At 39.6% G+C, this 20,384-nt stretch overlaps 2 protein-coding genes across 3 annotated transcripts in view; one reads left to right on the top strand and one right to left on the bottom strand.

Annotated features, from left to right (window-relative positions):
- The window catches only part of fkbp16 (FKBP prolyl isomerase 16), a 30,938-nt gene extending 23,102 nt beyond the window's left edge, over positions 1 to 7,836 (top strand). For both annotated transcript variants that reach the window (XM_069708699.1, XM_069708698.1), the window contains 5 exons: positions 2,213 to 2,430; positions 4,917 to 5,098; positions 5,345 to 5,422; positions 7,419 to 7,556; positions 7,648 to 7,836. In XM_069708699.1, coding sequence (XP_069564800.1) covers positions 2,213 to 2,430; positions 4,917 to 5,098; positions 5,345 to 5,422; positions 7,419 to 7,556; positions 7,648 to 7,734 — 703 coding nt within the window. In that variant the 3' untranslated portion in view covers positions 7,735 to 7,836. The remainder of the gene's footprint in view (positions 1 to 2,212; positions 2,431 to 4,916; positions 5,099 to 5,344; positions 5,423 to 7,418; positions 7,557 to 7,647) is intronic.
- A 331-nt stretch (positions 7,837 to 8,167) lies between these two features.
- On the bottom strand, positions 8,168 to 20,384 carry rasef2 (RAS and EF-hand domain containing 2). The gene is made up of 17 exons (XM_069708695.1): positions 19,756 to 20,384; positions 18,281 to 18,433; positions 15,467 to 15,557; positions 15,015 to 15,110; positions 12,752 to 12,829; positions 12,548 to 12,663; positions 12,395 to 12,463; positions 11,533 to 11,614; positions 11,308 to 11,378; positions 11,016 to 11,205; positions 10,818 to 10,919; positions 9,732 to 9,876; positions 9,562 to 9,643; positions 9,304 to 9,418; positions 9,106 to 9,219; positions 8,933 to 9,009; positions 8,168 to 8,815 (listed from the first exon to the last, which is right to left on the bottom strand). The coding sequence occupies exons 1-17, from the start codon at positions 20,064 to 20,066 to the stop codon at positions 8,713 to 8,715; spliced, it is 1,995 nt and encodes a 664-aa protein (XP_069564796.1). The 5' UTR covers positions 20,067 to 20,384; the 3' UTR covers positions 8,168 to 8,712.

Raw genomic sequence — 20,384 nt, 5'->3', positions numbered from 1 at the left:
TCCGGCTTAGATTTCCGAGGCTTTGGCTCAACTGCAGGTTTCACACTCGTGCGATAGCGAACGAGGTCTCCGGAGAAGAGAGGTGAAAGGGTAATCTGATCCCACCTGCTGACACAGCCTCACCGTAACTGGGGATACAACTAATTCTGTTAGACAAACATAAACTGTGTCACCGACACAGCCAGTTTAAATAATTCATGACCCGATACGACTCACAGTTCTATCACTTTGCAGCAAACAGGGACTTGGTGTGGGTCTGCAGGAAGCTGGACTTTCTTCTGTCTGGCTTGGTTTTAGATCTATGTTTTGTTGAGTTCATTAAACAGTCGGGATCCTTTTTTATAGTTCACAAATTGTTCATTTCAGTATTACAATTGTTAGGTTTTATTTTGGATGGTATTTTTCTATTTTTTTTTCCTGGTTAATCAATAACATGGCCTACTTAAAAATTATCTTTTCAAACTGTGGTCAAGCTCTCTTAATTCCCTTTCTGTCTCTGTCTTACTCTCATACACACACACACACACAGACACAAACCCACCTTTGAAATTAGAGCCTCCAAAAAGAAACTGATAATGGACCATTGTGTGCCATGTGGTCACAGGAGCCAGATGATTGAAAACCAAATTAACTTTCCTTCTGAGTGACTCTTGAGTAAGCTAAAGCCATCGGCAGCTCACGGGTTCAGTTTCAAATTCTTGTCGGCTTAAGTGAGCCGGAGTCGCTCAGACGTCTTTAAAGGTGTGCTTTTAAGGTGTGCGAGCTGCTGGATACAGTGAAGTTGAATCTATACAGAGTGGTGCTGTGAATAAAATGTTTCTATTCGTCACTCATGTCCTGATCAGACAGTTAAAACTTCAAATTAAAATACTTTTCAGTAGAGTTGTCACTTCAAGCAACTGATATCCTCAAAAACTTTCTTAGTTTTTGATAAAAACATAGCAGATGCACCACTATAGTCAAAAAAGTTCTGTATTTGCGTTTGAATGGACAGACTTTAGAAACATCATCTGTACTGTTCACATTATACAACTTGATGTCTTGTATCAGGACTCTTAAAGTTGTTGTGGTTTACTCATGATTTAATAGTGACAAAAGGTCACATAGTATAAGATTTTCACCAGGAGACATCTCCAACAAATCTGTCTGGTCTCCAAACTTCTTTTTGTCACGCAAGAAGTGACACCTGAAATGACGCAAAACCATGTGTATAAAACTGCTCTAAACTAGTATTTTACAGAGTTTAGCAGAGTTTGCACTGTCATTGACTGGAGCTTGTCATCATTGCCTTCATTGTTGGTCACAACCGGGTCACAAAACTTTTTATACGACTCCCTGATGGGTCCAGATATAATTTGTGCATCGAAACAGGCAGTGTTTAAAAGTCATCATCAAGGTTTTAGCTTAAAACACCTGATATTTTTTTTAACCTACAATTAAATAAAGCTTGTTGTTCTATTATTCGCAGTGTTCCTTATACAGTATTTTGATCCTTGCCACAACTGCGCACCAAAATTTAAGATTTGGAGCTACACATGCAGCTATGTTTCCCTGTCTTTTGGGCATCAGCGATGCCTTGCCGAGTCTCACGGATCACGTCTTTTAACAGTTCACACAAAGCGATTTAGCACCAATTTGTAAGAGCCAAGCAGACTCTGATCTAGAGCTTCTGTTGGAGATCTCCAAAAAAAGCAAGGGAAAAATCAGTGCCACAATCATTTCGAGTGAGCTCAACCTTAGAAAGTTTATAAGGCCAAGAAAAAGCAGGAGCAGTGAAGTGATGTGGCTTTGTGGGGCAGCAGCAGAACACTTTGAGTGCTTCCTGGCAGTAATTGACAGGATCAGTGCTGTATTGATCAAAGCAGAGTGTGTTGTCTGATGTGATACAAGTTGCGACAACATCGGTCACATCCCTGTTGGTTAGTCAGGAAGTAACACTTAAGAACAAATGTGAGGTGGAGATATTGTAGATTATTATGTTTCAATATGGCAGCCTACATTTTAAACACGAGTAATTTCATGTGTGAGCTGAACAAAGCTTTGCAACCTGCAAGAAAAAAGCCAATAACCTATTTTTCAGTCTCACACTTGGTAACTGACTGACTTTATAAAATCTGACTCCTCAGGACGAATTTAAAAAGACATCTGTTATGACTCTTGCACACAGGACTGTGTGATGATATTGATTGCGTGTGTGTTTGTTTATGTGCAGAGAGCCTGATATTCCAGCCTGGGCTCCTTTACTCTACCAGCTGCAGCTGCTGGACATCAGAGCGAAACCAGACCCATTAACTCTGTCCATCGCAGACCGTATCCGCATCGGCAACCAGAAACGAGAGCGAGGAAACTTTCATTTCCAGAGGGAGGAATACGGTATGGCTGCCAGGGCCTATTGTATGGCTCTGGATATGCTCACCACACGCAGCAGAGGTAAGCCGAAATCAAAACTGTAATTTATTCATGGAATAGATTTCCATGCTGTTGTGTATACCATGGATGTATTAAAGTAGTTGATCAAAATGGAAATGCAACGCAGTTAAAAGTGCGCAGACACACACACACACATGCACACACAACATAAAACGCAGTGTCTGATGGAGACACTGCATTTCCCCATCAGTCTGAGCCCAGAGTGATATAACAGTTCGATTCTCTCCTCCATCCTGCCATCACACTAATCACACTGTCACGATGCAGAGCCACATCCAATCGAAACCAAGTGCCATGATAAATGTTTTTGCTTAATTATTTTGCATAATACGAGCTAATCAACTTTCTTATTATTTCCACCTTCTTAATCACTTTAATCATTGATGAGGCAGGGTGGGCCCGAGAGGGAAATGGGACTGAACGAGTCAGTGAAGAGAAAAACACGAATTGCTTCATAATGTATCAATGATGATGGACGAGTGAGTGAACTCACTGTGGCACTGAAGAGAGGAGTTCATCAGGGCATCGAGATCATGGAATTAGTGGACGAGGAGACGACCAGAAAAAAGGAGGATAATGCACGAGAGACACCAACATCTCAACTTCTATTGGGTCATTTGGGGCCTATTAGACTTATTCTACAAATACATGACACTTAGAGATTATAAATCACTCCAATCGATTAACCAGTAATCGCATGCATTCACAAAAGCACTATCAAAGTCACACTCACAATCTTGTGCTGATTGTTAACAATAATGTCAAAGGTAAATAAACACATTTGAGTAGAGGTTAAGTGTAAAAGTGTTTATCACATCTCAATGTAACACTTCACTCTCTTAATCTAAATCAAATCTGGATCCTGTCAAGTCTAAAAAAAGTGTTTTTAAAAAGGAAAAGAAAGAAATCTTAAGTCAATGTACACTAACTTGTTTATCTAGAGACGTAGTTGAAAGTTTGAAAAGTACGTGAAATTTAAGTTTCAGTTCAAGAATTAAGTTCATTAAGTTTTTAAGTTCAATATTTAGACTTTGCATTTAACAATTTTTTGTAATACATATAATAATAAAAAATGATAACAGAATTAAAAAGATTTATAGAGTTGTAGATTTATTCAGTATAACTTGATGTTTTTATATTAACAACAGATCTAATGACTCTTAGTAATGTGAAAGAAGTCGCGAGTAGTAATGAACACTGAGAATTATCACCTGATTTTGCAGTTTCCTTCCGCTCTTTGGTGTGTTTTAGAGTCTTTCAGCTCATTGTTTTGGTTTTATGTTTGGTTCACTCTCATCTGCTTTGTTTCCAGCTGCGACAGGCTGCTTTTTTTCCAGCATAAAAAAGCTGTACTCTAACCGCTGCGCCATATGACAGGTATTTTAGTTGGCTGGTGGAGACCAAAACAGAGCTGAAAGGAGTGTGAATATTGTCGGAATACAAATAATTTAGCTCAATATCGATTAATGTGTCGATTATTTTTTCAATTAATTGACTAGCTGTTTGATGTCAGAAAAGGGTGAAAATTGTGAACCAGTGTTTCTCAAAGCTCAAGCTGCAGCCTGAAATGTTTGGTTTTCTCCTAAGCAACAGCGCACAACGAAAAGATATTCAGTTTATTATAATCTACGACTAAAGGAACCAGAAAATATTCACATTTAAGAAGCTGCAATCAGGGTTTTTTTCACAAAAAAAAAAAAAATGACAACATAATTAATTGATAACCAAAATAGTTGGTGATTTTTTTTTCTGTTGATCAACTAAGCAATTAATTGGCACCTTGTATATTTAAATTACCTTAATTAAAGGAACACGAACAAACCACTTAATGTTGCGCTACATCTTCTGAATGTGTACATTTAAAACTGTATGCTAACAAATTTGCCATATCTCCTGAAAACATGCGTCAGTGTTGCATTTACAGTTTGTTCTGTTGTTACCACCCCCCCAAAAAAAATCAGTTCGCACTTTCAAAAATCAAATGTGCAACATGGAAGGTAAGCTAAGGTCTCCCATACAATTTAGTTTAGCACATCTGTGTAGCGCATTCGCACAGAAGTGCTCTTTAAACTGCTAACATTTATTACCTAACATTCTCAAGGCCAAGAGTAAAATGCCTTTGTGCTCATTACTTTGGTCACCACTTAATTCAGCTGGACATGTTTACGTCTAATGGTGAAACCAGGCTGCACTTAGAGCAGTGACAGTGATACAACATCCAGCTGAATAAAAAAAAAACAGAACATGAATCAGCTTTATAATGATTCCCGATGGGAGTTTCTCCTTGAAAGTCAGACTATTTTTCTGGATTTTGCAGGAATATAAAACTAGTCCCCCAGATGAGTCGAGAAATCTCTGTCAACCTTTTTTTTTTTTTTTTTAAGCTTTTGTGTCACCAATAAAAGAGAAAAATTAAGTTACCACAAAGTGTCCACAGCAGCAGGGTGCGTGTATGTGATGAGCCGTGCGTCTCTGTATCTGCGCAGATGGTAACGATAGTGGCATTCAGGCAGAGGAGGAAGAGGTGTCCGACTACAGAGTGAAGTGTTTGAACAACCTGGCCACCGCTCAGCTCAAACTGGAGCAGTTTGACGAGGCACTGCACACCAGCCGGGACGTTCTGACCCTCGAGCCAAACAACGTAAAGGCCCTTTTCAGGGCGGGAAAGGTAAGGGCCCGTACTGAGAGACAACAGGTATCATCTCATTGAATCCTTATCAACCCATAAATAAAAAAATGACTGTTGGGAGAGTCCCTGAAGGGACAATAATTTGTTTAATATGAAAGTCAATTTAATTATTTCTGAGGAAAAAAAAAAAAAAATAGCAGGTACATTATTGCTATCGATCCTGTTTGTTTTGATTCATCGGTCCTCCAGTCCTGCTCATACTGCTGGTTTTCTAATATTTTTCAGCTCCTGTCAGACAAGGGTGAATACAAAGAGGCAATGGAGGTGCTAAAAAGTGCCCTGAAACTGGAGCCGGCCACCAAGGTGAGATTTTGTGGGTGAATAGGTCCTTCCCCCTCACCATGTTCCCTCCAGATCCGCCCGTGAATCCCTCATAGGTCATTTTAAAATTATACCTGGCCACCAATAATAGTAGAGATGCCGAAACAATTCCAATCAGTACAAATGAACGATGACTCATATTGACGTATCGTCATTTAATAGCTATGAAAGCTAGTGTTTGTATTTACCGTCAAAATCCAAATAAGATTAACAGATCTCCGAGGCCAAAGAGCACGGTGGAGCCTTGAGCTAACAAGCTCACAATGAGTGTTAACCTGCTGATCCTGGTCAAATATTTACCACGTTTAACCCTCCTGTTGTCCTCGGGTCAAAATGACCCGCAAATCTAAGGCATCGCCAACAGTATTACAGTTCATCCTGAAGGGGTATACTGTGTAAATCTTCTGTACTAAATTTAAAAAGCAGCTATGGCAACTCCATCAAATATTTCAGTTTGGACCAATGTTGTGGACTCACCAACCATCAGTGATTGTTAGCCTAAAAAGTACATAAGCATACACAACCCGAACTAAGTAAAATATTCATTTGTGCACCAATTTGTCAGTTCAGAGGAAATATTAAATGGTGTGCAACCCACAAAAAGTGTGAGGCTTTTTTTTTTATCAGTTGTCATTCCAAGCTTTAGAAATACTCTGAAAACACTAAAATATTGTCAGGCAGTTATTAAAGCTCGATCTGTGGCTTTCCCAAATCTTAATCTGGAATTTAACAAAGAATATCATGATTCCACCCCCCCACTTTATTAAGTTCACAATATATTCACAGATCCTTTGCCATTCAAAATATACAGTATATGTCTTTAAGTGCTTTTTTTTTTTTTTTTTTTTAAATAAGAGAAAAAAAACAACTTTTTTTAAATATTTGATAAATGAGTTGAAATGTGTTCTCACAACAATGGGCGTAAACACTAAGGTTGGGTATGAATGTTAACGGCGATTAAAAAGAAACTTCTCATCAGCCTGAAGAGATGAACTGCTTCTGCCAAAGACCTGTTTCATCTCGTTTGTGTGGTTTGTCTAATCTGCCAAATCCTCCACAGAGGCTCCTACAAACTGTACGCTTGGCGCTCTACAGATGTGACCACACTTCTCAGAGCTTTATGTGAACTTGTTAAAAAAAATACACATGCGCGCGCGCACACACACACACACACACACACACACACACACACACACACACACACACACACACACACACTAGAGATTGCCACACCGACACCCTGAGCTCCAAAAATAGTGAAGTGAAGGTAAGAAAGAGCCAAGTCTGAATCGATTCTACATACATTTCAGAAAACTGTTCATCCCTACAATATTGGAAAATAATCTCAGTTTATGGCTGTTGTTTTAGTCCATAGGTTTGATTCATTTCATGCTGGGTTTAAAAGTGTAGTGTGAGGAGTACATTCCCATCAGCTGTTCACAACAGGCTGGTGCCAGCATTACAGTGACCTGACCTATAGGGCACACTGCCACCGTCACAAGTATGTCTGGCCTCGTCTAGACAAAACGAAAATATCTGCTGCTTTGGTAATTACACGCTTGCCTCAGTGGTGGATAAAGTACTTTGGAGAAACCCGATTTAGCAGCTCTGTGAAAAAGTAGTTGTACTGCAGTCTGTAGGTGATCAGAAGAAAGAATGGCTTGCTTTTATTGTATCAATGCATCAGATAGCCTAAAATCTCTTAACGATTGCTCTGATGACTTTATTTATAAAACAAAATATGAAGTCCTTTGCGTGAACATTTCGAATGATGTTTAAATTTAAAATGTATGATTATTGTGATTTATTGTCCTACTTTGTGTTTCAGACCTCTGCTCTCACCTGCTGGACATTTTTCAAAACAGCAGCTTCACCCTTTATAGTAACAGTTGTCAACACTTGATCTTACAGAAAGCGTCTGTTTACAGGATGTTTTAGGATGCTTTTAAAAAAAAAATGTATTTTCCCTTTTCTTCAGGCGATCCACGTCGAGTTATCTAAACTCGTCAAACGGCAATCAGGAGGCAAAGACACCCAAGAATGGAATGCCAAACCAGCGGAGGTGCTCGGAGACGATATCGCACCATTCGTGATTCCGTCCAAGAAGAAACCATCAGTGAGCCATGACGGTTAAATACGCAGCTCCAATATGTTTTATTGTGATGACCATCAGACTGGATTTTAACTGTGCGTTTGTTGTGTTTTAGGGAATTTCCTGGAAGTTCATACTCGGAGCTCTGGTGGTGGCCTTGGGGAGTTTAGTGACGTCGGTGATTCTGACTGCAAGAAACTGAAATGCTCTGCTGGAAGCGGTTTGAAAACCATCGTCGTCATGGAGGAGCAGAGTTCAGACTCCAGAGTCCTCTTTAAATCAGGTCACTTGAAAAGAGTTCTCTCCTGTGAATGCAGCAATGCTGGAGCCTCAACTGATATTTATGAGTTTCACGTGGTAAAAAACTGTGTCGTTGAAAGGTGAATAGTAAAATTGAGGGAATTTTTGCTGATCGATAAAACAGGAGCTTATAACAGTCATCTTTCCAGTATCTATTTTATTTGGAAAAAAGGATTGCATTTATTTTTGGCATAAATGGATCCTGATATTACAGATGCTAAAAAAAACAAAAACCTAAATCAGTAGAAGAGGAACTTTTTGTAAAGATAAACCAAACAGAAAAGTATTTTTAGTAAATATATATATATATGTGTTTAACACTTTAACCATCAGAAACTGTGAAATATTTGATCAGAGCTCCAATAAGTGCAGGTGTTAAAACTGCAATGTAATATTGCTTACACTGATGCTTAAAATAAAAAAACAAAAATAAAAAAAATAAGTGTGTTGTCTTTTTCTCTTGTTTTTTGAGAAACATGCAGCTTTTTCAACAAAATTTACTTTCAAAGGGAAAAAGTGCATTAACCTTTAAAAATTTTTTTGTTTTTGTCAAAACCATAAAAACATTCAAGTTTAATCTCAATTTAGGCATCAATATTCCTTATTTATTGAGAAAAATTTGTTTAATAGAAAATAAATACTAAACTAAAAGTCTTATCCTGATAAAATTGGTGGGCATTTATATTTGTACATGTACAGCTTTCCAGTGACAGAATTCTTCATTTTGATCAGAGAATATACATTTTTAAGGTCTAAGGCTGAGATATCTCAACGTTAAAATATGCGAGAAGATCTTCTTGCAGGAAAAATGATGTTCTTCATCACAAAGTAATAACAGTGCGGTGTCCTTCATTGCTCCACCTGTATAAATAAAAGTTGCCTACAGTCCACAGCAGCTGTTCAGAGTCTTCTGCGGCCTGGATTGACTCAGTCTGACCTGAGAATCTGACTGCTGTATCAGTTTGCCATTTTTCTTTACCTCTCTGTTGAAGAAGAAAGAAAAAAAAAAAAAAAAAAAAAAAAGGCTGAGTGTTGCCATAGTTTCAGAAGAAAAAAACAAAAAGACATTTTAAAGTTAAACTGTCTCTCTGGCCTCCTACCTTGCCAGGTGAAGCACAGCCTCTACGATGTTGGTTCCATCTTTGGCACTCGTTTCGCAGAACAAGGCACCGTACGCCTGCAAGCAAATCATCAACACCCCTGACTGCAGTTAATTTACGACAGGCGTCTGTGGAACATTTTTTTCCACCAGGTGGAATGAAAACTCACGCACCTTGGCCAACTTCTCCCCGTGCAAACTGCTCACACAGCTTCCCTCTGGAAGCTTCTCTCGGAGGTCCACCTTGTTTCCAATAACACACATGGGCATTTTCTCGTCTGTTGAATCCTTCATAAGCAAAGAGCACTGTCAAATATTGTCCTACTTGTTGCGGGGTTTCAGTCAACATTTGATGAGCATCGCTACGGTCACCTGAATCTGATCCACCCACGCTCTGACGTTGAGGAAGCTGCTTTCCGAGGTAACATCGTAGAGCAGCAGGACTCCATGAGCTTTACGAAAATAGGACCTGGCAATACTACGAAACCTTAAGTGAAATAAACACAACTCTATTTTTAGTCTGGGGAATTTTCCTCTGAGTCAACATGACGTTTACATGTTTTAACTGATAACCATATTTTTTTTTTCCTTTTTCTACTTCCTTGAAATGTTCCTTAAGGAGCGCCGCACCTTTCCTGCCCAGCCGTGTCCCAGATCTGCAGGCTCGTCTTCTCTCCGTCTACCAGCATTCTCTTCATTTGGAAATCAACACCTGTGAAAAAAAAAAGTAGATTTAAATATCTGATATCAAGAGTGCGTCAGTGTTGGATTAACAGTGATGTGTTTGCTGTGGCACCCACCCAGTGTTGTCTGGATGTCTCCCCTGAACTCGTTGACCGCCAGTCTCAGCAGGAAGCTCGACTTTCCAGCTCCTGCGTCTCCAGCTAAAACCAGACGGTACATCGGGCCAGGTTCCTCAGTTTCTTCTGCGTCTGCTTCTGATGGCTGCGTAAATGGAACAAAAGATAACACGTCGACCATGAGATAGGAGGCGAGAGACCCAGAACAAGCCAGTAAGAATAATATTTTTCGGGGCAAGATGGAATGTTATTTGCAGGTGAGAGGAGTTAAAAGCAGAATAAATGTGGTTGAAAAATGTCCAACTGTTTTACAGCATTTCATTGACTATATTTCAATGCAGTTAGAAGTGGCTTCACACTGAAATATAGTCATCCTCACAGTGACAACGCCAACATGCTGATGTTAAGCTGGTTTGCCATGATAACCATCTTAGTTTGAGCTGATGACGGTGCAAGAAGAAAAGAAGAAGAAAAGTCAATGGATCGCCAAAGTTATCACAATTCATCCTGAAGGGAAAACAAATTTGATTTTGCAACATGTATTTCAAAGCCACCAGGGTCAGAGGTCAGGGGATCACTGAAGCCATTAGAATACATTGGTTGACAATAACCAATGTCTGTACAAAATGTGCTAATGTCTCTTGTAGATACCGAGACACTTCGGGACCGAAGTGGTGGAGAAACTGACGGGCCGACATTATCATGCCGAGAACGATTCCGCTATCGTGATTGATATTCCAGATTTCAAATATAGTTACAGGATGGACGGATGGATGTTCTTCATTTTTTGGTTGGTTATGCAGACAAGTTCCAGCAGAAATACGTCAACTGAAGGAGGCGTGAGGAGTTCCTTTAACCACCGTTTACTGGGATCATGTTTCTCACGCTTTATTTTTCCCCGCATCAATAATATTTTGGATTTGAAATCTATAGCCAATATGCTGATATTAATGCACATTTTCCCCTCAGCTCTGAAATAACTGATGTAACTTTCAAGTCTGCTACGAAGAGTCTAAATGTATTATCACCTGCCAATTACTGAAGAAGTGCTTATTAAGAAGGCATGAAAATACTAAACCAGTTTACCCTTGTGGAGAAGGCAGACAAACGTCTTCGTAGGGAGGAAGCCATGGAGCTCGCCCTGCTGGGAGTCACCGACACTGCAGCTTCAGATTTAATTTCCGATATCTGTAACATAAGAAAAATACAAGTTTAAAGCCCTGAGAGCACAATGGCATATTAAGATCGCCTGACCCACTATTAGACCCTGGTGTTTTCTCTGACCTCCACATCAGACGGGACATACGAGTAGCTGTGGTGCACAGTTTCCCCCGAGCTACTGCTGTCATCGCTGTCATAATCACTGCCCGAGCTCTCGGCTGTGTCCATCGGCAGGGAGACACCGCTGTCCAGGTACTTATCGGCCCAGGTGGCCACATGAGAGTAGGCCCTTCTGCCGGGAACCGGCTCCAAGCTGCACCCAAGCACCAGCATACAGACAGGCTTCAGCTGTGACAATTTAATTCACAGAGATCAATCTGCAGAGTCACAGAGGTGTGTAAAGAACTTGATATACCCGCTGTGGTTGAGTGTGCTCTGTCGGAGGGGTTTCATTCTTCGGGCTGGGATTTCATTTTGGGGAGACAGCTGTTGAAAAGATTGGAAATGCCAGTGAGGAGCTTTTTTTTTTTTTTTTTTTTTCTCCACATCGAACTGCTGAAAACAGTTGACTGTCAGCTTCTACCTGACATAGGAGCCGGTGGGTATGAGGAAATATAGCAACAGCAAGCCTGGGACTCACCCTTCTTTTAGCTGCAACCACTTCACTGGCCAACGCTGAGCGCAGCCCGTCATTACTGTCATACAGCTTTTTATTCATTTCCCTGATGATGTGTTAGAGGAAATCCAAAACGGTCACATACATTTACACAACTTTTACTGTCATACAACAACAGAAAGCACAAACAAGTCTTTCATGTAAAATCAGTCTACTCGAATGGTTAACTATGGACCTGATGTAGTCGGCATGGTCCACCAAATACACTAAATCCTGTTCTTCTGATAATTCAAGTTTAATGGTTGATTTACACAAATGACAAAAAACAGATCTATTCAACACGTAAAGTATTTAGGGGGTATTCAGCACAATTTAAACATCATTTAAACATTTATTGAAGGACATTTTATACGTTTGTTAATATGCATTATTTATTTATTTGATATTAATATTAGCTGTTCTACTATGTTGTCATTTATTTTGTATTTCTACAAAAGCTCACAAGAGGAGTAAGAGTTTAAAAAACATTAACAAACAAATAATTATTTACAGTCACATTATAGTGTTTGGGTTGATGTAAATACGCTGCTCATAAATGAGAAATAGTAAGAGGCGGTACAAAGATTACATGTTGCTGATGGGTTTTTTTAAAATATAATTTTAAATGCCAACTCTTTGTATATAAATACCCCCAAAAACAAATTTTGACTCATACTCAATATATTTTGATGAAGGCAGCAATCTAAAAATCATAGTAAATAAAAACATTATAATTTACAAAAATATACAGGTGTTTGAAACTATCTGCCACAATTCCTACGTTCTCCAAGTTAATTCGATTTTTTTTTTAAATGGTCTTTTTTTTTTAATTTAAAGAAATACTTACTGGAGGGTCTGAATCTGACCGGAGTACGACTGGTATTCGATAACCATCCTCCTTAAATCCTCTGCCTCTCTGTAAGACCAAACGCCTTCAATTATTGGGTTTTCTGTACATTGGACACGAGCTGAGCCGAGCGCAAACACACGATGCGTTCACCTTTCATGTTGAGCTTTCTGATCTGCATACACGTTCTTCAGCTTGTCCAGCTCTGAGTGCAGGACGGCGATGTTTGTCTTGGATTGAAGCAGAGAGCCCCGCAGCTGCTCGTTTTCCTGCGAGGAGATTTTGTCAGTGACATTTCTACACACACACACACAAAAAAAAAGTGATTTGTTGAACTAAACTTCCAGTATGACTTACCTGCGAGAGATCGCTCACTTGTCTGTTCATCCTCCTCATCTCCTCCTTTGAATGGTTCAGTTCAGAGTCCTCTTGACTCTTAATTAAAAACAGTTACGTGAGCAATTTGTTTGGATTTTAGACCAAAATTTCTCGACCTGCAGTCCCATCTATGGTCAAACCAAGTAACAGCAGCACACAAAGACATGTCAATAGCACCCTAACTGATAGAGGACTTCTGTGGCTAAAACTGACAGGAGTATTTGAGAGTTTAAAAAAAAAAAAAAAAGATCTTATAAAGATGAATCATAGTTGCCACTGTTTCCAAATGGCCTCATATAAATCCTTGCGCTCGTTGAAATCTCTTGGAATTTACTTGGAATTTACTGCCGACGCCAATATACTGGCAGTAAGTTGATAGGCAATATATTGGAGCAGCTGATTTATCAATCTAGCTTTAATGTGCACTGTCGCCATCTACAGGACAAGGACAGCAACTGCTTCCACATTTTGTGGAGAGGGGTTTCATTGCATGCTTTTCTGTTATTGCTGTTGTTTATAATACGCGTGTATTCGAGGGGTTCAGTCTAACATTTGAAATCTGCAAAATGTAACAGGGCTGCTAAATGCAGCATACTTGCGACGCAATACTAGTCTTTATTAAAAGAAAATGTACAATGTTGACTGGTCTTGGTGCTGCACACTTAAGAATTTTGATGTATACATTTTCCTGTTGGCAGAAATGATTGAGGTGGAATGTTTTTGTGCATTGTGGTGCACAGCAGACATGTTCAGGTGTAGACACTGACATATGGTACAACATCAGATTTCATCAATTGATAACACCACTGAAACACAACACGGATGAGTCTTATTATGGAGCTATACGATGCTCTGATTATATATCCTAACGTTTTTGCATTTACACTGCTATGTAGAGTGACAATGGGAAGACTTGTCTCGTCTTGCTGATGAATAGGAGATCTCTGCCATGATATGAAAAGCTAAAGTAATTGTGTTTCCATTCTTTAATGCACTTTGTGACACAAAGCATGACTTCTGCAAGCAGGTTTCCTATGGAAATGTCTTTCCAAGCGGTGTGTTACCGAAAACAAAATAAGATCACAGAGCATGTCTTCATCCTGGATGATGTTGATCACATTCAATAATCGCATGCACTGGAAATTTGTCTGATCAAATATTTGCTACGCGAGTTGTTTTGCATGCATTTTATGTAGCCGCTGAAAACCGTAAAATAAAATCTGTGAGACTTTAGAAGAGCTGCATATCAGCTTCAGTGTGGTCTAAAGATTAGCTACGCCAAGCACAAAAGAAAAATCTACCAGTATTTGAGAGCCTGTGTGGTTTATGGGCAAACAAAGCAGTGGCTTATGGTCTCTCAAATTGGCTAGACAATGTATAGTTTTACAGGTAAAACTTCAATCAGATATAATCCTGTCCAAAAGTAATTAGACATGGTCAATTCACAGAAGCAAACAGGTATTGCCCTGTTCTTTATTTAAAATGAATGTGGACTGCATTTCTCACCGACAGAACTTTAAGACACGGTTCACACTTTGTACTAAAACCTCCAGCATAGTCTACAGACAAGACAGCTATAGTGACAGTTGGTCTTTTGTGCCGTCTGTGCATCTACACATTAATATTAGCTAATATTATAAAAACATGATAGTATGCATAGAGCATAACAAGCCTCCAAAACAGATCATGTCTGTGGCCAGTTGGCACATTCATCACTCCCTTAATCTTGCTTTTCCTCTGAATTGTGACATCCCTCTCATCTGTTGCCAATGTTGTTTGTTATTCTGAGTTTATCCGTGTACTTTTATCCAGTATGAAAATAGACATTACAACCTTTTCAATGCGCAGCTAACCACAGCTGTGCATTTTTTGATTTTCTGAAACGTCTAATGTGATGCAAACTGTGGTCACAGGGTGTCACTGGAGATGCATTTAAGATGCAATCTGTTCTCAGCTGGATCATGACACATTGTGGATATTCTTTGTGTGAAATACAGTTCTATGATGCAGGATATTAGATTTGGTCAGGCTCTTTGACAGGTTGCCTACAAAAGGTGGATATCTTTCTGGTCCATCATATTTTCTAAAAAAAAAAAAAAAACTAAGCCACAGGGACATAATACTAGAGCTTGTGTGCTGTCTTTCAGGTACAGTGGCTTCCTTTTATCTTTCATGTTGTTTGAAAACATCATATTTTCCATGTGCGACCAAAAGTAAATGCATGCTGTCTGTGAAAACCTACCTTTAACAATTTGTCCACTGTGGCATGCAGGTCTGCAACCTCATTCTCATGCTTCCTCAGCATGGTAGCCATAATTCCTTCCATTTTCTGATGCTCCTACAAACATGAGACCAAAGCAGTCAGAGGTGCAGACCGGCACGGGTATTGAAGAAGGGCTTTCATCTAACTTTAAAAGAGGCTCTTTGTAAAGAGACATGTACCCTGCTGCTGTGTACTGCACCACAAATATGCAGGTAGCTCACACGAAACGGTGACGAAAGCTTACAAACTTGTATCTACATTATGAAATAAAATGCATTCTTTTAGTCCATTTCCATTTTTATTTATAAGTTTGCTTTTATGGTTGATAATTCATTTAGTTCCTCACATTTAACTCGGAAATTCTTATTCAAAAGTAAAATGAATCACAGGAGCAACAGTTCACTATGGCATGCTGCAGATATCTCACTCACCTCATCCCTCACCCTCTCCTCTGCTCTGGCAAGTTGTCGTTGTATATCATCCTCCAGTTCTACCAGCTGACTGCTGTTTATCGCCTCAGCTCTGTTTGAACAGAGAAGGCCGTTTAAGTTTGTGCTGGCAGCGTCACAGCTGCTCAATCAGAGCAGATTCTGCAACAGCAGTCCAACAGATTAATACGGTGAGAACAGAAGTATGAATCCATTTACCTGCTATCCATAAGTAAAATCGACGTGACTCATTTGACTTCAAACGTGCTGCAGTCGGGATTACTTTGCTCCAATCAGACAACACATGAACCAACCAGTCAAGGGAGGGACAGACTTTGAAAAGATTACTCAGGTGTACTGATCTTTGCAAGAGGCGTTTCCTAATTAGATCCTTAACACATTTCCTGGCTGCCACTTTTATGGCAAACATTCTTAAAGTTTTTATTTCAAAAGTTAGTCAAAACGTAGGTACAATAGAAGGGAAAACCCGGTAGGTAAAAAAACAACAAATGAATAGGTAGGGCAGCACATTTTAGTCTTCCTACTTCCTTGAATGAGGAATGTTGCTTTTCTCACGCCACACACTTACTGAACCACAGAAAGAGCTTAGACGCTAAACAAAAAAAACATTCACAGTCTCTTCCCGTGTGTAGGACTGAAATTCAAATTAATTCCATGTACCGTGTAAAGGATCACTTCACAGGTTGAAAGTAAATTATTAAAAGATTTAACTCCTCTATTTCTAAGCCTTTAAAGACAAACTTTAAAATCGAGGCTCAGCTTTAATATCAGTAACCCATGTAACCAATCTCAAACATGATATTACAGTCAAGTATGATCTTTCTGCCGATGAGTGCACAGGTGTGATTATACAATACAGTTTTATGCAAAAGTTTGGGCGAATTACACATCGTGTTGATTTTTGAAGTGAAAATAAGTTCATTCAATCCCTGCGGCAGACTGATGTTAATACCATGTTATGTTTTAACCAATGAGCTGAAAGTGTGAACAAATTGGATCATAATTTTGTCACGTGCAAAAGTCTGAGCACACTGATGCTAATTATAAAAGTATTCAGAACTTCATGGCAGTTGAGAACAAGTGTGGATGATTTCATGACGAAATCTGACCAGAGAGACCGAAGCCAAGAAAACTTTCAGACAGATCAGTCGTGCATCTGCTGGACAGAAAAACATAGTGAAACCCCCCCCACACGATTGCAAAAGAGCAGCAGGGAAGTTTAGCTAACGCAAGAGTGGTTGTGCACCGCTGCACTGGGCAGCACCGAGGCACTAACAGAGTCTCCATGAAAGAGTCATCAGAAGGAAAGCTCTACTGTGACCTCCTCACTAAAGTCAGCATCTGAAATATGGAAGGCAACATCTGGACAAGCTGGAGTCGGAAACAAGCGCTGCGGATTAAGGAAGTTAAAATTGAGCTGTTTAGTCACAATCACCAAAGGCATGTTTGGAGAAAAAAAAAAGAAGAAGCAGTATTTGATGAAAAGAACACCTTTCCAACTGTTCAGGGTCGGGGTGGAAATACACTTTACACTCAGCATTGGGGTTGTGTGGCAGCCGGTGGAAAAGGAAACATTGCACAGATAGAGGGATGAATAGATCCCACTAAATTGGAAATTATGGATGCAAATCATGTCCTGCAGCCAGTCAAGAAACTGAACCTGTAGAAGAACCTGCCAATGATCCAAAGCAAACCTCAAAACCTACCACAAGCTACTTCAAGTAATGCAACCTGAAGCTTTTGGAAAGGCCCTGGCAGTCCCCCGACATGAACATCGAGTTGAAAGTCTGTGGCTACATCTTAAATATGCTCTGTGTGCAAGACAGGCTGAAAATATCTAAACAACTAAAAACTTCCAATTCCAAACCTCGGAGGTATTTTCATTTTTTTTTCAATTACAGTATAGTGATAGATGGCATATCAAACTGCAGCAGTAGCATTTATGTCTGAATCCATCAGATTTTCTTTTTTATATCAACAATGACTCAAAATCACTGACAATGAACACCAAATTCTTCTGCTGTCTTATAGCTCATTTTGAGTAACATTTACTGCACATTACTTGTTCACAAACACAGAAGATATTTCAGCAAAAAAGATTCTGATAAACACTGTGTGCACGACCTATTCAGCGCTACATGGCAGATTGACAAATCTAGTGATGAGCCGTTGCAGAGGGTTAATCATCTGGCGGCTGAACACTTTTCTCTGGAGTTGGGGAAAGCTAAAACAAAGAGCAAAGTAAAACCTTTTCTTACTCTTAAAGACTTGACTTCAGAAAATGACTCCATGTGCTAACATTTAAACTATAAAGCGAATGAAGTCAGTTGTCGATCAATATTGTTTTTTGTGCCAAAAAAATAAATAAGTCAGGGAATGCAGCTATAAAATCAAGCACTTTATTCCAGCTGGCACACGTGACAAAACACTTTGTAGACTCAGAAAGGCACTGGGTTTAACTGTATTCACCATCCCGTGATTCACATATACAAGAGGGCAGCAAGTCACCACTGGAGGTAGTCAAAAGAAAGCTAAGTTTCTTTAAGGATTACCAAGACTGTTATAAAAAGCTGAATAATCACTTTTTGATAAGTTACATTTATTTAATTCATTATTTCCAGATGCCAACACTGAATGCCACTTCTCATACACACGTTGTAGCCACAGAAACCTCGTGCCATCATATGCACAATATGCGAGATGAGCTTCATTGTCTTTCACTTTTCTTTCCATTTCACAGGACAGTTGTTCTGAACTCTACTGACCCCACACAAGAAAACGGACTCCGTTTCTTACCGCTTCAAACTGGTCTCCAGCTGCTCACACTGTAGTCTGTTTTCCAGGCTTTGACTGTTTAGAGAGTGGATGATTTCTTCATACGGCTGCAGAAGAGTCATGTTTGCAGAGGAGTGAATGGCCTGGTAAAGATCAGCCAGTTGCTCCTGAAGACTATGGAGGGAAGAACAAATAGTTACAACCAGCAATGAACAGGTCAAGGGCATTTTTTTTTTCTTCTCAGAGACATACTCCCCCGATCTATTTTTCTAGTGTCAAATCCTTAACTTCTGAGAGCCTGAAAAGGTGGCTGTTAAAGTTGATAGTTTCATATCATTTTTTTTTTTTAAATGACCAAAATATCTCAAACTTTTCAGGCCAATCCTGTAACATGATACACTGAAACAAATAGATAGAAAACATAAGAGGTAGACACATTTTGACAAAATGTAGAATTAAAACATTAAAAAAAAAAAAAAAAGTTTGTTTCGTGAGTGCACATTAAGATAAAGGTGCAATATGAAAGATTCAAGTTCAATACCACTTTGTACGTTAAGAGGCGATAGTGAGTCACTCCAGTCTGCCTTCAGTCTGGCTCTTAAGAGTTTCTGCAGTTTGGTCAATTTTTAGGTATCGTTTCCCTGTTGTTTGTTAATTTCTAGCTCGTTTAATGTAGTTAGTTTTTTTTTTTTTTTACAACTGATAATTGAAAAGTTAGATCGTATGGACCCAGTGATAAATCAAGCCAGTGGTGAATCAAGAACAAAAAAAAATAGCAATGCTTCTGCGTTTGTAAGACAACAGTAGCCAGAGAACAGTCACTAAAAAAAACAACAACAATATAACAAGTGTTTTCAGCACCGTTTGCTTACTATTCCATTCAATCCAACAAGCAGATATAAAAATGCAACCACCTCTTCTCATGTTGGGCTGAGATGCTACAGTGACTCACTATCGCCTCCTGCGGTATGAAGTGGTATTACCAGATGAGACAGCGGGGACCACCTGTCTGGCATGTTAACGTCAGCAGATATTTCTGCAAAACAACACGGACATCTTTAACTTAACATAAAAACTGCAATTTCTTTACATCCTGTTGATCACTTAAGTTTTTATTTTATTTTTTTTTTTTTAATACATATTGTGCTTTTAAGTTTTAGTTTACTGATTAGGTTTCTCATATCTGGACACATCCCAGTCTCAATAACAATAATAAAGCCTGTACATGTCATTTAAAACAACAAAAAAGTGACTTTAGTGCTTTTATATGCAGTCAACGGTGTTAAAGTTAAGTTTTAGTCACCTAAATCTTCCACCACTTGTTTACCTGTTCACTGAGGCATAACCCTTGAAGCCTTAAATACCTTAATGTCTACTTCGGACTTCCTAAAGCGAAGCGAAACGAGGACAAACAGCCGCCAATGTGAGCGAACATCTGACGCTCCAGCCGTCGGGAGTCCGGACAACTTTTTTTTTTTTTTTTTTTTTTTTTTTACCTTTCAGAGAGGAGAGACTCCGCGTTCATCGTGCCCACAAACTCTTCCCACGGGCAGCCCGGGTTTTGAGGTGTTCCGGCGCCGAAGGCCGCCAGATCCAGAGTCTCCGAAACCTCCTGGAACCTGGACGAAAACTCGTCGTAGTCGATGTATCCGTCCTCGCGCGCGTCGAACTTGTCGAACAGGGTTCTGATCTCGCTTTCGGGGACGCCGAGCTCCCTGCACACAACCGTGAAGTCCTCGTACTCAATCTGACCGGACTTGTTCACGTCGCAAGCCGAGTACAATCTCCGGAGGCTGGGTTGAGCCATAGTCGGGAATTAAAAACAACAAAAAAACAAAAAAAAACAAACAAAAAAACAACGCTCCCAATGCGTAAAGTTTAAACAAGTTTAAAATGCAACCCCTCTCATGTAATGTTTTTCAGCTGCAGCGTCAAGCCAAAGTTAAAAGCTTCTACCGGCGTCTCAATTTACGGGGCTCGGAGGTGCCGAAGAGGATTGGTCCATGTCTCGGTGGAGGCGGGTATTATCCAAATCAATGGAGCCAGTGTGCCGCTTCCTACCTGGGCCGCTTCGTCCAGAGTCAGTCGCGCTTGTGTGCGGTGAAACTAACAGAAACTAAACAGG

Source organism: Brachyistius frenatus, unplaced genomic scaffold (assembly GCF_029030835.1).
Source record: "Brachyistius frenatus isolate BFR_SWC_R1_liver_20210118 unplaced genomic scaffold, ASM2903083v1 Contig_77, whole genome shotgun sequence".
Classification (NCBI taxonomy): Eukaryota; Metazoa; Chordata; class Actinopteri; family Embiotocidae; genus Brachyistius; species Brachyistius frenatus.
Note: the sequence above shows the minus strand (reverse complement) of the source record. Positions and strands in the feature narration are given on the sequence as shown.

What these genes read in the sequence shown, in the direction of transcription:
- rasef2 (XM_069708695.1), bottom strand. Translation starts at nt 20,066, where the DNA reads ATGGCTCAACCCAGCCTCCGGAGATTGTACTCGGCTTGCGACGTGAAC. An exon ending in GAGTCTCTCCTCTCTGAAAG is followed by an intron (nt 18,434 to 19,755) that starts GTAAAAAAAAAA and finishes TTCCCTCCATAG; the next exon opens with TCTTCAGGAGCAACTGGCTG. An exon ending in TGTCTGCCTTCTCCACAAGG is followed by an intron (nt 9,877 to 10,817) that starts GTAAACTGGTTT and finishes CCATTTACGCAG; the next exon opens with CCATCAGAAGCAGACGCAGA.